General features: G+C 38.2%; 1 protein-coding gene across 1 annotated transcript; it reads left to right on the top strand.

Moving 5' to 3' along the window:
- Positions 1-489: 489 nt before the first annotated feature.
- Positions 490-15,739, top strand: POLG2 (DNA polymerase gamma 2, accessory subunit). The gene is made up of 8 exons (XM_063081226.1): positions 490-1,115; positions 4,574-4,700; positions 4,824-4,929; positions 6,084-6,257; positions 10,097-10,237; positions 12,249-12,329; positions 13,859-13,959; positions 15,574-15,739. The coding sequence occupies exons 1-8, from the start codon at positions 554-556 to the stop codon at positions 15,737-15,739; spliced, it is 1,458 nt and encodes a 485-aa protein (XP_062937296.1). The 5' UTR covers positions 490-553.
- Positions 15,740-16,241: the final 502 nt, after the last annotated feature.

Here is a 16,241-nt window from a genome sequence, read left to right as displayed (position 1 = left end):
GGCGTCTGCATTTGCCCAGAGTTGTTAGGAAGGCTTGGGTCTCCAAACCACCGTAAAAAACTAAAAAATTAGATCCCATTTTTAAGAAATTTATCTTCGTAGAAACTTGACTAGGAGTATTTAAATGGTGACTTGGTGAACACAAATATTTTGATAGCTTCCCGAGTTGCCAGATTGGGGAACGTAAAGCTGACACACCAGTGGCTACAGTAGGGTAGTGAAAAGGGAGAAATAACCATCGGTGCTGACGTGGAAGGGCAAAACTCAGCAACGGGAGAAGGAAGGCGAGGCTGGAGGTGCCTAACGCGGAGAACGGCGGGTTAGAAAATAAGGGCCATTAAGAGACAGGTTCTTCTTGGCCGGCCGGCAGTACGAGCCCGCGTCGGCCGCCGCCGGAACGCAGTGACGCAGTTCCGGGGCGGGGCCCGCCGTCAGCGTGCACGCTCACTTCCGTCGCGCCTGCGCCATCGGCTCCCCGGCCCTGGTAGGGTTGTGGCGGTTTATGGGGGTCAACCGACTGATGGGAGGTTGTGCTCTTTAACTGTTGGGGGAGATGCGCTCTAGTGCAGTCGTCAGGGCCTGCCATAAAGCCTGCAGGTGCCTGTTGTCTGGGTTTGGGGGTCGAGTAGATGGGGCGCAGCCGGAGCGGTTGACGGAAGGCGGTAGCTCCCTTGGAGAGCACCTGAGGTCGCACGCGGGGCTCCCCTGGGGCAGCGAGCGGGCAGAAGCCCCCGAGCCTGGAGAGGGAAGCGAGGAGCTGTTAGAGATCTGCCACCGAAGGCATTTCCTCAGTGGAACCAAGGGGCAGCTTAGCCGAGATTCTCTTCTGAGCGGGTGCCACCCCGGCTTTGGACCCTTGGGCATAGAGTTGCGGAAGAACCTGGCTGCGGAATGGTGGTCCTCGGTGGTGGTGTTCAGGGAGCAGGTCTTCCCGGTGCACTCCCTCCACCATCAAGCAGGCCCTTCGCTGCCCGCGGACAGTGCCTTCAGGTTAGTTTCTGCAGAAAGTCTACGCGAAACCTTGCAAGACAAAGATCTGAGTAAGGAACAGCTAGTAACGTTTCTTGAGAACTTATTAAAAACTTCTGGGAAACTACGGGAGAACCTTCTTTACGGTATGCTTCACGATTTCATGCTTCAGAACAGGTGTCGGGGTGGAAAGGCTCGATTGGGGTGATTGTAACTGGCCCTTGATTCCCAAGCAGAGGAACCTAACTGGTTCTCATCTTTCTGAAGAAGTCGGGTATGTTAATAGTGCTCTGCCCTGAAGACGATTGGTCCGTGAAATCATTATTGTTCTTCAAAGAACCTGTCCTATCCGAAGGACCTGCTAATGTTCTCATTTTCACGGGGCAACCCATAGAATTTTAGAGTTCAGTTAAGCAGCCCTAAAATTAGGACTTCAATTTCATCATGCGTTTGAGCCATTTGTTCATTGCTACCGAAATGTTTACAAATGCTTCCCCGGTTACTCTTCTGTTTTGCTTATAGTTGACTAATCAAGAGCTCTTTTTTCTAGAGGAAGAAGGAAATGCCCTCCCCCAATTTTTCTTACGAAAGCTCATCTGCAACCGGTTGTTTGAATATTCCTTTAGGTAATTTTTGAGTCTGCCATATAGTAAGAATAATCAAGCATTATAAGTGATTCTCAACTAATTTGTAGGGCATCGTTTGCCTTTAAACTAAGTTACAACACCATTGCATAGATTCTGAGGGAAAAAAATTCAGTTTCTTTACAGGATAGACTTGCTGCCAACAGCATCTCGTCTTGCAAATTGTTTTTGCCATTTTGGTACTATAAAGTAACTTAAAATATCCTAAATGTCCGTGGTTCCGAAAATTAGTACCCATATTGAAGCCTTCTAAAGATTTCCTTAATAAAGCAAACTAAAACAAGCTGGTGATAAGTGTGACCATTTTGATTTGTAGTACTTTAATTATTTTACGATGGCTTTACTTTGGGGGAGTAAAATCACTGTTCATTTACCATGTCCCAAACCTAATCAATCTTTTCTTCTCTATCTCTGATAAATGAAATCACCATCCTTCCAGTTGCACAGACTAGAGACTTAGAAAATGTGACTTAGCTCTCGTAGGTATCATCCATTTATTCAAGCATCTATTGATGTGCCAGACATTTCCACTTAATTGCCAAATCCTTTGTCTACTGTTCTTAGCTTAGAGTTACCCAGTTTGCCTCCTCTTTCTATTCCTAATGCCCTTGCTCTCTTTATTCCATGTCTGACCTGTTGTGGTAGCCTCTATGAATAGCTTTTTAAAAATTCTCAGCCATTGTGTCTCCAAATATTGTTACTACCCTGTTCTCTTCTACATATACGTTAGACCTTTTCCTCATCTTGTCACCAACTTTCTTGAACTCATTAATCATATTTTCAAGTCCATGTCTAATAACTCAAATATATTTATTTCTAGTATCTTTCTCTCTGGCCTTTTGGTCATTTGGATTTTCTCCTGATAAGTCTAGGTAATTTGTGAGTAAAAAATTGTAGAGATAAATTGAGGCTTTCGGTGGTGGTTTTTTCTTCCTGGGAGGATTTACAGGCAGCCAGAGTGGGTACATATCTTAATACAATTAGAGAATAAGGTAATTAGAGGCTGCAATTCAGTGTTTTCATTTCCTCTCTATTCTCCTACAGTGTAGCCCTATAAGTGTCTCAAAGAAAACCTGGTGTGGTTACTAGGGCCTCTCTTCTTTGGTGGGCCAGGAACTATAATTTTTGTACATCCCAGGCCCATAATATAGCAGGAAGCTCTGCTACTTGAGATTTGGAAAGTTAGAACTAAATGTTGAATTCACGTCTCTTCTCTTCCCTGCTGTTCAAATCTTGGACCCTCAAGTTCCTTGCTGCCTTAGTAGCTTTCCTATGTCTTTAAACAAATTTAAAAAAAATTTTTTTTTGACCAACTTTTCTCATTGACAAGCTAGTCTACTCAAAATCAAGTAACTTTTGAACATTATTGTCATTTAGTGGGATGTAGTCTAAGTGCATAAAGAACTAAAAGACATTTTGAACATTTCTTAGATTTAAGTAGAAATGTTGGAATCATAATTCTGAAGCTGTTTCATGTGTATTATAGGATAAAGCAAATAGTTTAATGTTATTAGGAACCAAGGGTTTTTGCTGTAAAAGAAAAAAGATGAAAGCAAGGATAAACTGTAATGCTAAATTTGAATTGGTAATATCAACATAAACTCATGATTTTTAAAAATACGTATTTCCTAACTTCGTTGAAAGGGCTTAGAAGCAATGACACTCAGTAGCAGTGAACTCACCTAGTGCCTAGAACTTGGTTTCTAAAATGAACCATTATGTGGATAAATGGCTGATTCCAGGTCTGGGGTGGGGAAAAGTACAAGGTGAGTTTGCAATACTTTATGGTGCTAGAAAGCAAAGAATTGCTTGAAGACTAGTGGGTCATGTCGAAGACTAGTGGGTCATGTCACAGACGCAGGCTAGAAGAGGGTTAAAACTGGCTAAATTTGGGGGAAATTGAGCATTAAAATGAATACTGATGGTAGTGGATCATAACCCATTGACTAAAATAAAAAATCTAAAAGTCCAGTGTTAATAACAAAAAATTGAGGCCAGGGTTTGAGGGGAAGGGGTAGAGATCGCTTATGTTTGTATAAAAGCAAATGTTGAAGGAAAGATAGATTAGAAAAATCACCATTTTATGATTTTGCAATCCCCAGTATAATTGATTCAAGTAAAAGTCACCAATGGATTTTAAAATACTACGTGAAGATTGTTGGGGAGCAGGATATTATTGAGGAGCAGATATTTACTGCCTTAACCAAGTAATCAAATTTGGTTTTATCAAGAGTGGGATAATTTAGTATTATGTTCCTCTTGTTATGAAGCAATAAGACATACACATCAACTATGTATTCCTGCTAAAAATGATGAACTCAAATTAAATCATTAAAAAAAAAAAATCATACAAATCCCAAATGCGAGATAATCTGTGACTTGCCTGAACTCAAAAGTCAGTGTCATTAAAAGCAAAGTTAAGGGGGAAGGGGTCAGAGGAAATGTTCTAGGTTGAAAGATTCTAGAGACCTAATCAAAATGCAGTGCAGGAACCTAGTTGGAGAGAAAGAGAACAGCAAAAAATGATATTTTGGTGACAATTAGGACAAATAAAAACAACCATATATTAAATGTTATTATGGTATTATGGTTAGCTTTTTATGATATAATGTATACAGAGGATATTTTTATTTTTAGGAGATGCATGCCAGAGAGTTTGGGAGTGAACAAAAAAAAAAATGTGGCAAAATGTTGATAAGTGATGAATCTAGGGGAAGGGGCTATAGGTGTTTATTGCACTATTCTTTCAATTACCTTGTAGGTTTGAAAATCTTCAAACTAAAAAGTTGGGGAAAACTACTTAAAATTAAGTGGTAATCAGTTAAGATCTGTCTTTAAAGTACCATGTTACTTGTTCTGCTGCATTAACATTATTATACCATTAATTTGTCTATACATTGACAAAAATGATTGGGGTTAATGGAATAGATGTATGCAATCATTGATTTATCTTTTGACAGGTGCCTTGGAGCACTATGTTAATTGCCTGGATTTGGTAAACAAGAGGCTACCTTATGGCCTTGCTCAGATTGGAGTATGTTTTCATCCTGTTTCTGACGCTAAGCAGATACCCAATGGTGTTAAAAGGTACAAAATGTGGTAAATAACTTGGCCCTGTATTTAAATAGTCAAGAACCAGTCATTTCCACTTTGGGATAGATTATATAATTTTCAAGTAAGCTGATTTTCTGATATTTTTGATATCTAAAGAATTGGTGAGAGGACTGAAGCATCACTGGTATGGTTTGCCTCTGCAAGAACCTCAAGCCAGTGGCTTGATTTCTGGTTACGTCATCGACTCCTGTGGTGGAGAAAGGTACTACCATAATTACCTTTTATTTATAGTTAATATATAAAATTGCCTTAATGTATCAAAGGTAATGCTTCCGTGTTATAAATGAAATTTTATTTGATGTAGCTATGTTATGTTTATAAGAGATAGCTATAATAAATCAACAAATACAGATAATAAACTCTTTGTAATGATTTTCATTGTTCCAGATAACAAAGTTGCTTTGGTAAGGGCATTTGTTGAGCTCAGATGCTTTTGTTACCTTCAACATAAAGGCAAAGTTCAAACCCTTTACCTAACATTCCTGGCCAGTGTAGAGTTTGACCTTTGCCTACTCTTACGGCTTCAGCTTTTGCTGCCTACCTCCATGAACTCTCGATACTAGTCAAAATGGTTCTGTAATTTATGATCAAGTTTTAGTATATACTGAAGAGAAAAAAGATGAAATAAACATTTTTGTCTTCACATTGCCTTACCTTTTCCCAGCTCTTAAAAATCCCCAAACACTCACCTAAACCAATGGAATAATCAAATAATCAAGCACTTCACAGAAGGAAAAGAAGGGTGACTACATGATACTTTCTTCTTTATTCCATTTAATTCATGGTTAACTTCCTCTCATTAACTGGCCACAAAAAGGTTAGATAGCATCAATAGTTTTTCTCTGTAGTTCTTTCAAACTAAAAAACTGTATTTTTAGTAGTATACAGTCACCCCTTGCTATCTGTGAAGGATTGGTTCCAGGATGCCCCTTCACCCCTACCCCTACCCCTTGTGAATGCCAAAATCCATGGATGCTCAAGCTGCTGATATAAAATGGTGTAGTATTTGCATATAACCTGGGCACATCCTCCCCATATGCTTTAAATAGTTGTTATACTGTATTGTTTAGGGAATAATGACGAGGAAAAAAAGATCTGTACATGTTCAATACAGACGTAATCCTTATACATTTAGTCGATACTTTTGGTTGAATCTGAGGATGCAGAATCCATGGATATGGAAGGCTCACTGTAGTCATTCTTACTTCATAATTTTTATATGGGACTTGACCAGTTTCAGTCAGTTGTTGCATGATAAGTCTCAGGCAACTTTAATTCTTTGAGTTATGGGATTAGAGGTAATAAATTAACACTTATTTTAATAAGTTAACAAGACAAACTTAACTTTTTTTTCAGTTTGCTGTGAGTCCATCTAACTTCAGCAGTAGTGATTGTGAAGATGAAGAGGGCCGAAAAGGAAACAAACTTTTCTACAATTTTCCCTGGGGAAAGGAGCCGATAGAAACCTTGTGGAATCTAGGAGACCAAGAACTTTTACACGCGTATCCTGGACATGTCTCTAAATTACATGTATGTTTACCTTGAGCTCCTAGGGATTCTTTACCTGATTCTCTTTGATCATTTCTGAACTATTTGAGCAAGTTGCACATGTAGTGTCCAATGAGCCCTTATAACTTCATCGTGTATTTTTCAGGTGCAAAGACACTCCTCTCACCTACGTAACCACAATACAAGCATCAAAATGAGGAAATTAACAGTAGTCCACTGTTACCATCCATTCCACAGAACCCTTCAAATTTAACCAGTTATCCCCATAAACCCTTTATAGTTTCAGGATCCAATTGAGGATAATGTATTTCATGTGGCTGTCATGTCTCTTCAGTCCCCTTCAAATGATCTATTCCTTTCATCTTTTCTTGTCTTTTGTGACCTTGATATTTTTGAAGAGTACAGACTAGTTACTTTGCAGAATATCCCTTGGTTTGGAATTGTCTGATGTTTTTTCATGATTTATGTATTTTTGCCAAGAATACCACAGAAGTGGTGCTGTCCTCTTCTCGGTGCATCGTATGAGAAGGCATATGGTATCAATGTGTGACCAGTGATGTTAACTTTTATCACTTGGGTAGCTTTTATTACCAGGTTTCTCCAATGTAAAGCTAATATTTACTTTGTCCTTATTAATTAATGAGTAATTAATAAGTCTTTTTGTGAGCAGATACTTAAAGACAATCTAAATAACCTTATTGTCACCAAATTTTGATTTACCAGTTGCAGCATCACTTGATGATCCTTGCCCAAATCAATTATTACTATGAGGTTTGCCAAATGGTGATTATTTTGTTTACTTGTTTTATTATTCCTAGATTTATTGGTCAACAGTATACTGTAGGGTAGAGCTTTCCCTTCTCCCTCATTTTTTTTTTTTTTATATTAGTATGGACTCACAGATTCCTGTTATTCTCAGAGGGTTACGATCTATTACTATCATTATTTATTTTGATGCTCAAATTGTCCTAGACTTGGCCAGTGTCCTTTTGACATATCTCTATCATTCTCTTTACAAGCACTTCCTTTCTTTATGTAGCAACCAATTTTTCCAGGATCATTTTGTATTTTCTTGCCCTAGCTATGAAGTCAGCCATTTTTCCAAGGAATCTTGGTTCTTATAAGAGGAGAATGTATTTAAAAACTGATATCTTGCCTTGAGGTATACTCCTTACAACTGGGTATCATTGCTTCTGGGTCCTTTCAGTGGATACAACTAGGAAATATTTGTAGATGATTACATACATAAATAGCACATTCATCTACCTCTATATCTGTCTATGTCTACTAAAATCTAGGAGTTTAGACCAATTCTTCAAATTCCAGTCTAAGGCCACAGGATTTATTCTAGCTTTCCCTCTTTCCAAATTTATAATTCTCTTCTTTGACAATGAGAAACCTGGCTCTGAGTATCTTCAGTGTATTTACTTATTTTTCACTTCCTGTATGTAATTAAACTCTCTGCCACGCTTATGCAAAGATCAGCCCCAGAAACACAAGTCTCCCAACCCCCACCAGGTGGTGTAGTTGAATATTTGGCCCAGGCGAAGAAGAAGGAGGAAAGGTTCATTTGAGTACTTGATCCCGGTGATGTCATTCCCTCCCCTACAGTCCCTCCCTGTTCCCTACCAGTCACACTGGCCAACAGTTTGGCCCTGGACCTCCGAGGCTGGATGCAGCAGTCAGCTGACCCAAAGCTCAGCCTGGCAAGAAGGAAAAGCAAGGTTCTTCACTTACTTCATAGAGTAAAAGAAAATTTTTGAAAATTCAAGCAGATGTTATAATCCCTTTAGAGTAGGGACCGTACCTTCTAGAACTTTAGAAGTTTTAGAATGCATGTGGATGGGTAGAATTGTACTAAACCACTCTTGAGTGGTTCCACATTTGAATGTTTAGATTTTCTGGCTGGCACAGGTAGAATTTTTGTGTGCTATTTGGTGGCTTATATAGTCTTACATGAGAAAAAGTATCTGAAACTTGAAAATGTAACAATGAAAACTTAGTAGTTCATATATTATGAATAGAAAGTAGATTAGTTTTTAGATATGGATAAGATAACTAATGAAAAATTAAGAGGCTTATTTGTGAACATTTTCCCGTAACTCCTCCACCATTACACTTTTTGGGGGGTATTCAGCTCCCAAATGAAACTTGGTTAATTATCATAGTTAAAGACCAACTCCGCCTGTGACTAGGGATTTAAAGATGGTTTTTCTATTGTGGCTATTAGTCTCATTTTCTTCTTTATTGGGGTAATTTTCACTAATGAAAAGTTTTCTATTACAGAATTTTTACCGTTCTGTGAAATTGTTGGTCTCCTGTTTCTGCAGTTCACAAAATTATTCATCAGTAGTTAAACATGTTATAAAATATTAAAAACAATTTCTGCCATTTAGCATTCTTTTAAAGTTTCTTAGGCTATTTCATATTTGTTTTTAGTTGCTTTTACAGTAGTCTAAATATATTTTTGGAGGGATTATTTTCAGTGAAGCAGATCAGTGAAGTATGAAAAACAAGGGTAGAAAAAAATTCATTCTGGATGGAGTGAGAAATCAGGTACTCTAGCTAAGAAGAGTTGCCCTTGGATATCTTGACATCCACGAATATCCAATTTTTAAAGAATTAGGAAACATTAAGGCATTTTTAAGACAAATATGATTTAGTGTTTCTTTGATTCAAATGGCACTTCAGATGGCACCACACAATCTTGCAGTGCCTCAGAATTATTAAGTATCAGTTCTGTAACTGTGATAGACATCGACTAATAGAGTTAGAATCCCAGATATCAGAAAGTTTACTGCCTTTTGAGGGCAAATTCTTATTAATCTTTAAATTATCATGCAATTTAAATAGGTTTAAAATGTCACTACAAATGCGTATTAATGAAGACTGCTTGATCATGGATAATTAATAGAAGTTGAGAATTTAAGTTGTTAAGTATTAAAAAAAACTACATGAATGTCCAGGTGAACAATGATAATAGAAGGAAAAGAAGAATCAAAGTGGAACTGTTTACATGCAAAGCTAAAAATTTTTGGGGCCGAGCCTGTGGCGCACTCGGGAGAGTACGGCGCTGGGAGCGCAGCGACGCTCCCGCCGCGGGTTCGGATCCTATATAGGAATGGCCGGTGCACTCACTGGCTGAGTGCCGGTCACAAAAAAGACAAAAAAAAAAAAAAAAAAGCTAAAAATTTTTGTAATTGAAATTTTTTTTTAATTTGAGAGGATTCTTTCTTCATCAGTTTAAAAGAGAGGAAATAAGTCTGTTTATCAGTACTTGATTTATATCATGTATTATGTTGTATTTTATATTCATAATTATAGCATTAAATAACCCAAAAAGCAAGTTTTAAAACGATGTTTATTATGAAAATAACTATGTTTCAGAAGATTGTACCCTAAACACCTTTCCTTAAACACACCCATCTATTTTTTCCCCCCAGGGCTCTTCTGAACTTTATTAATAATCTTCAAACAATTTTTACTTAAGCATTACTTTTCCAAATACCAATTCTTACCTAGGAAGCATTGAAAAAAATACATCAAGGTCCCCCTGCAGTTGAGTTAATCCAGAATCTCTGGGAGTGGAGCCCAAGCACCACTATGTTTTCTCATTCACAGGTGATTGATACTAATGGGGAGCCAGTTGAGACCCACTTATTTAAACCCTGAACCTCCCTGAGAGTAGAGAAAGTCTTCATCATTTTTGTGGGCTCAATGCCTAGCACAGGCCTGGCACGGACTGGATGCTTTGTAAAATGAATTTTTAATTATGTACTCTGATTGTGTAAGTCTAAAATACAGAATTTTAAGAAAGAACTCTGCTAAATATTTTATTTTTGTTCTGCTTTTCCGTGAAGGGCCGAGATGGACGTAAAAATGTGGTTCCTTGTGTACTGTCTGTAAATGGGGATCTAGACCGAGGCATGCTGGCTTACCTCTACGATTCTCTCCAGCTCACAGAGAACTCCTTTATGAGAAAGAAAAATCTTCATAGAAAGGTACTTTTGATATTTCAGAGATAGACGTGGGAAACTAAAAATATTTTCTTTTTTTATGTTGATATCCTTGGTTTCTAACAAACTTTGAATAATAAATTTTTTTTTAGTGTGTGTAGTTTAAGTATTTTTCAGTTTATTAGAATCTGGCCGCAGGAATAATAATAAGGTTCCTATGGAATAGAACAAGACCTCCCTATTGGTTAATCCCAGAGGCGTTTTTGTTTGGTCATGGGCAGACAGCTGTCGCTGTGGTTCTTGGCCCCTGAGCCTTTCCATTGATGGCTTCCGTTTGTACCAGAGTGCAGGGTGCTGGTAAACAGGAGAAAGACAGGACCAGCGAGACCTGTGGAGCTGACTTCTGGTCTTCCTCCAAGTGGCCAGTCACTCGATCACAGGAGCTAGTTAGGAGCCTGGGTCCAGGGAAAGGCTTATTTTAGGACACACAATTTGAGTATGTTTATGGGCTCGAAGAAAGAGAGGAGAGGTTGAAGTTACAGGAAAGAAAAGAAATGACTAATGGAGCAAGACGCTGGAGGAGGTAGCAGGGATCACGAGCACAAGTGGAGGGATTTCTCTTGAAAAGGAGTTATTTGAAACAACAGGGAGGAAAGAAAGGATGGTGTAGATATTGGTAGGCTACTGGGGCTGATTAGCCTTTGAAGGACGTTTTACTCATACCCTCTATTTTCTCAGGGAATGAGGAGGCAAGATTATTAGTTTTAAATGTGGAGGAGTAGGGGTTTAAGTGGCAAGAGTGTGAAATAATCATATTCCCCTTGAATATAAAAGGAAGCTGCCTCAAATCAAAAGTTTTAACAAGCAGTGTTGTTGTGAGTGTCACCTGGGATTAGAAATCATGAGTTGGTAGCACCACTCGGCTTAGTTAAGTGATTTATTATGCATTGTTCATTTCGCCTGATATGGCCATAGGGAAGTCTGATTAGAGTACAGTTCCAGGTGTTGGGGTTTATGGGATGTGTGTAGTAATAAACAAGGGCTTTTTTTCTTAACTAAAACCATCAGCAAATCCTGTTTGGCTCTAACTTTAAAATAGATCCTTAATCTGACCACCTCTTACCCTGCACTGCTTCCACCCTGATCGAAGCCATCATCGCCCCCTGCCCCGCAGAGCAGCCCTATGAAAAGGTACATGTTATGTTGCTGCTCTGCTCAAAATGCTCCAGTAAGCTCCTCATTTCATTCAGAGGAAAAACCAAAGCCCTTTCCTTTTTGACCTACTCTCCATCTCACTTAGTCTGCTCCAGCAGCACTGACCTTGCTACTATTTCTAGAACATGCCAGGTATGCTCCTGGCTCCCAGCTTGTCATTTGTTCTCTCCTTTGCTAGAATATTCCTCTGTCATCCACGTGTCTCATTCCCCCATCTCAAGTCTTCGCTCAAATGTCACCTCGGGGAGAGGACTTTCTCTGACTACCTTAACATCGCAAACAGCTCTCCTGTAACCTACCCCTTGCCAGCACTTAACTACCTTCAAATATATTATTTACTTGTTTATTTTGTTTATTATCTGTTTTTTGCCACCACGACGGATGGAGATTTTTGCCCCCAGTACCTAGAACTGTTTCTGGCATCACATAGCCATTCAAGTGTTTGTTGAATGGCTGAATGAATAAGAGTGGTGGGTTTTGGCAGGAGAGAAAAAGTCCACATGATAAGCCACATGGCCCAGGCGGGGCAGGGTAGGAAAAAGAGATGTCAGGGAGAGGCATTCTGACAGAGGGCAATGGGAGTTGTTAGAAAATGGGAGGCTATCAAGTTAATTTATTTCTGCAGAACATCTAAGTGGAAAAATCCATGGACAGCTGGATATAGACAGCTGAATACATCATGACATGGTGTTTTTAGGACCTCAGCTAACTTCCATTTTCACTCAGAAAATTTTAACTGTTTAAGAAACTCCATGTTAGTACTTGTTTTATATTTAAACAAGATGTGCTTTTTGTTCTCTTTTCCTTTCCCCCCACCCCCTACCCCCTTTAATTACCTTAGGTACTTAAACTTCACCCTTGTTTAGCCCCTATTAAGGTTGCTTTGGATGTGGGAAGAGGCCCAACCGTGGAACTAAGACAGGTGGGTTAAATGAGTTTACGTGTCCTGATTTTAATCATAACTATTACTCCAAGTAAACTTGGTAGCTTGCCATTTTAAACTCTTACTTTGATCATTTGTTTTTTAAAATATTTTAATTAAATAATGAACTATGGATAAATACCATGGTTAATTAGCGATAATTTGAAATACAGTATATTAAAGATGCTGAATACAATTCAGTGGGCTTTGCTATTAATGTCATGCCCACTGGTAATTTCATTTTTAAATGATTATACAGTTTTAGTAATTAAAATATTTATAAAGATGTCTAATAGTTATTTCATTCTCTTTTCACTTAAAACTTTCCATACTTGTCAATGTAAGCAAAGGTTCTAGATCTATAATTTTGTTTTGATTTTTCTAATCTATCTGATTTAATTATTAAATGCTCTTGAGAAAAGCCAGAGGGGTGATTTTTGTTTCTTTCCAGAGACTCCTTCAGCAGTCATCATTTCTGTCTGGTGACTCAGACCCGTCCAGGACCTGAAGGAGGACACTGAAAAGATTTAAAGACTCTCAGAGTCACCCAGCTTTCTGACCCTGGCCCCTGTGTACACAAGGAAAGGGAAGATCATGGCTCTCTCCTGCTTTTCCCCCAGGGCTGTGGCAGTTTCCCCAGCACCCTTGCACCTAGCAGGTTCCTAGGTTTGAGAAACAGTGCTGTAATTGAGTCACCCCCATTGTCACCACCCTCTTCCCCTGACGGGAGCAATGGTAATGGCTGGAGCCAGTTTTGGTTATCACAAGCTGGCGGGGGAAAGGGGGTGCTACAGGCATCTAAATGGAGGCCCGGGACGCTGCTAAACATCCTGTGTCAGCAGTGCCGAGGCTGAGAAATCCTGCTCCAGAGTGTTCTAGGTTGTTAAGGGGGCTTTAAATTTGTCTTTGTTTTGCTTCGCTGTCTTTGCTAAGTAAGAAAACAGTAAAGTTTACTGTGTCATTTACTCATTATTCTATATTTCTAGTTGGGCTTTTCTGTCCAGCATTCCGCTGACATTAGCCATCCTCTTCGAGAAACATTTCTCTTGCTGGCTTCTGGAACACCACTCTCCTCGTTTTCCTCATACGTTTTTCTTTCTGGCTCTTCCTTTCCTTCCTGACAGGGCAGTATAACCCGAGGTCTCAGATCTCACCTCCCAGATGAGTGTACAGTCGACATAGCCCACTGGATCTGCTTTTTTTTTGTTTTTTTTGTTTTTTTAAATCTATTTTGGTTTTCTTTGTGTTTTGAATAATAATAATGATTAAAACTTCTTGTTCGGTATAAAAATGTCTCAGAAGTTTTGCATTTAGTATTCAGCTTTGCAGTGCTTAATTTCTTCATTTTCAGAGGAATTGTACAATTTTAAAAGTATATAATATGTAAATTATAAATACTAATATCACATAATTAGAGGAACTATACCCATTTTGGAGATCAAAGAAGGTGATTTGTGCTTTCACAAGCATAGGATCACCCTAGCTACTTTTATTTCTATCATATTTGAAGTTCTTGTATTTTTCTCCAGGTTTGTCAAGGGCTGTTTAACGAATTGCTAGAAAATGGAGTTTCTGTGTGGCCAGGTTATGTGGAAACTGCACCATCCTCATTGGAACAACTTTATTCAAAGTAAGAATTGTCTTCCTTGTCATTAAAAAATGTGTTTATTCAGAGTATTTAATTATATGTTTCTTTACCTTATGATAACAGAAACAAATCTCTTCTGAATATATATAAAATATAATTTTAAATTATTCCTCACTTTCCCTGTTACAGAACTACGTGCCCTTCGTTAATCGCTACAGCAGGGAACAGTATTCGGCAGGCATATTTAATTAAGCACATGCAATGTGCAATTTCAAGACTTAATGTCGTGAAATATGTATACCTCAGTTTGTCAGTTTATCAGGAATGAAATTCTGTATATAGGATGCACTTGTTGAATCAGGACTGAAGGAACGTGAGTGTAGTGCCTTTCCTTGCTGGCATTGTGGTTCATTCTGAGACTCAGTGGAAGAGAATTCTATCCTGGAGGACAGAGAACTGGTCTTATGGTGATTGGCACTTCTCTTCACCTGACTGCTGAAGATTGAAACTGGCCATCATCCTTAATTCCTCTCTCTTCCTTACTTTCCACATCCAGTTTGTCACCAAATGTTGTCGGCCTGCCTCTTAAATGTATCTCAAATCCTTATCTCTGTCTTTGCTGCCACTACCCAAGTTAAGGTCACCAATATCTCTTGCCTGGATTTTTGAAATAATCTCCTAATGGATCTCCCTGTCTCTAGTCTTACCCCTTGGTATGTCATTACTTTGCATTTTGTAATAAAGTAATCCATTCTTCCTTTGGGTTTATTTTGTTATTTTTTTTAGCTTTTTGTGTTGAATACATATCTTTTGGATGAAAAGTTGTGAAGTTGTGTGTTTTGTTCTCTGTTAAAATACACTTTCCAGATGATATCCACAGAAAATAGTTTCCTATATGTAGAAATAGAACAACTATTGGTTTTATCATATGTAAAATGAAGGGGTGGTACATTACTTGAACTTTCCATCCTCTCAGTTTCTAAAATCTTATCCTTTGAGTCATGTGGACATTAAGTTACAGTTGTTCTTTATAGGGTAAAGGTTTTATTGTCCAAGGGTATTTTTATTCAAATATTTACTAAATGCCTACTATGTTTTATATACTTTGATACAGTAGTGAACAAGACAGAAATTTCCTGGTCTTATGAAGCTTATATTCTAATGGGACAAAATAGTAAATAGATAAATAGATAAAATAGTTTCTGATGGAGTCCTTCAAAGAAAATAAATAGTAATGAGATAGTGTGACTTATCAGAAAGAAGGCCAGTGCGGACATATTCAGTTATCGCTGAACCAGAAACTGTTAGTTAGCACACTAAGTTATAAATGAAGCATGGTTTTGGTATAATTTGCATACATTGGATCTTTATTATAATATTGTTTATTATAAGAGACTTTAGTCTAAAGTAATTGTTCTTGGATTGTATCCAAGTAACAAAAGGCTGAGGTTATTATGAGGTTCATGCAAAATATCACCCCAAATGTTGTGTTGAGGTACCAGTGTTTATGTTTATTTTGGTCCAGCTCTCAAGCCCTGACTTTGACTTTGTCACTCTTGAAAGGGGCATGGACTCTAAAGTAACCAAAGCTGGTAATGTGGGGAATTTACAATTTTTATTGTGCTCATGTATTTTGTTTAACTTCTTGTTTCTTAGGTATGATGAAATGAGTATCCTCTTCACAGTTTTGATAACCGAAACTACTTTGGAGAATGGCTTAATACATCTGAGAAGTAGAGATACCACGATGAAGGAAATGATGCATATATCCAAGTTAAAAGACTTTTTAATCAAGTATATATCATCAGCTAAGAATGTGTAGACTTTCATATTTCTATAATAAATATTCTCCTAATTTGGTTGTCTTAAGATAATTTAGATTTTTTTTTTTTTTTTTTTTTTTTTTAGCCCCTCTGTACTTACAAAGAAGGTATTTTTGGTGCTTTCTTTGGTTGTTTTTATTATGTTTATGATGTATTCCATTTTATCAGGAATATGCTCAGCTACAAGAAATAAAATCCTCCTACACTGGATTCAGTAAATTGGGGTTCGTTTTTCTCATATAACAAGAAATCTAGGAGGTAGATAGACTGTTCCAAGCTGGTATAGCTGTTTACTCTGCAGTTAGGGACCCAGGCACTTTCTGTCTTTCTGTTCCACCATCTTTCTTTTCCACGCTGGCTTTTATCTTTATGCTTATTGCCTCATCATCCCAGGTGGCTGCTGTTAGGTAAAAGTCAAAAGAGACAAGGGCTAGGCAGCCAAGACTCTTCTTTAAAAATTAGGAAAGTAGGGCTGAGCCCGTGGTGCACTCGGGAGAGTGC

The sequence above is a fragment of the Cynocephalus volans genome, chromosome 16, assembly GCF_027409185.1.
Source record: "Cynocephalus volans isolate mCynVol1 chromosome 16, mCynVol1.pri, whole genome shotgun sequence".
NCBI lineage: Eukaryota > Metazoa > Chordata > Mammalia > Dermoptera > Cynocephalidae > Cynocephalus > Cynocephalus volans.
Note: the sequence above shows the minus strand (reverse complement) of the source record. Positions and strands in the feature narration are given on the sequence as shown.

What these genes read in the sequence shown, in the direction of transcription:
- POLG2 (XM_063081226.1), top strand. Translation starts at nt 554, where the DNA reads ATGCGCTCTAGTGCAGTCGTCAGGGCCTGCCATAAAGCCTGCAGGTGC. An exon ending in ATACCCAATGGTGTTAAAAG is followed by an intron (nt 4,701 to 4,823) that starts GTACAAAATGTG and finishes TGATATCTAAAG; the next exon opens with AATTGGTGAGAGGACTGAAG. An exon ending in GACATGTCTCTAAATTACAT is followed by an intron (nt 6,258 to 10,096) that starts GTATGTTTACCT and finishes TTTTCCGTGAAG; the next exon opens with GGCCGAGATGGACGTAAAAA.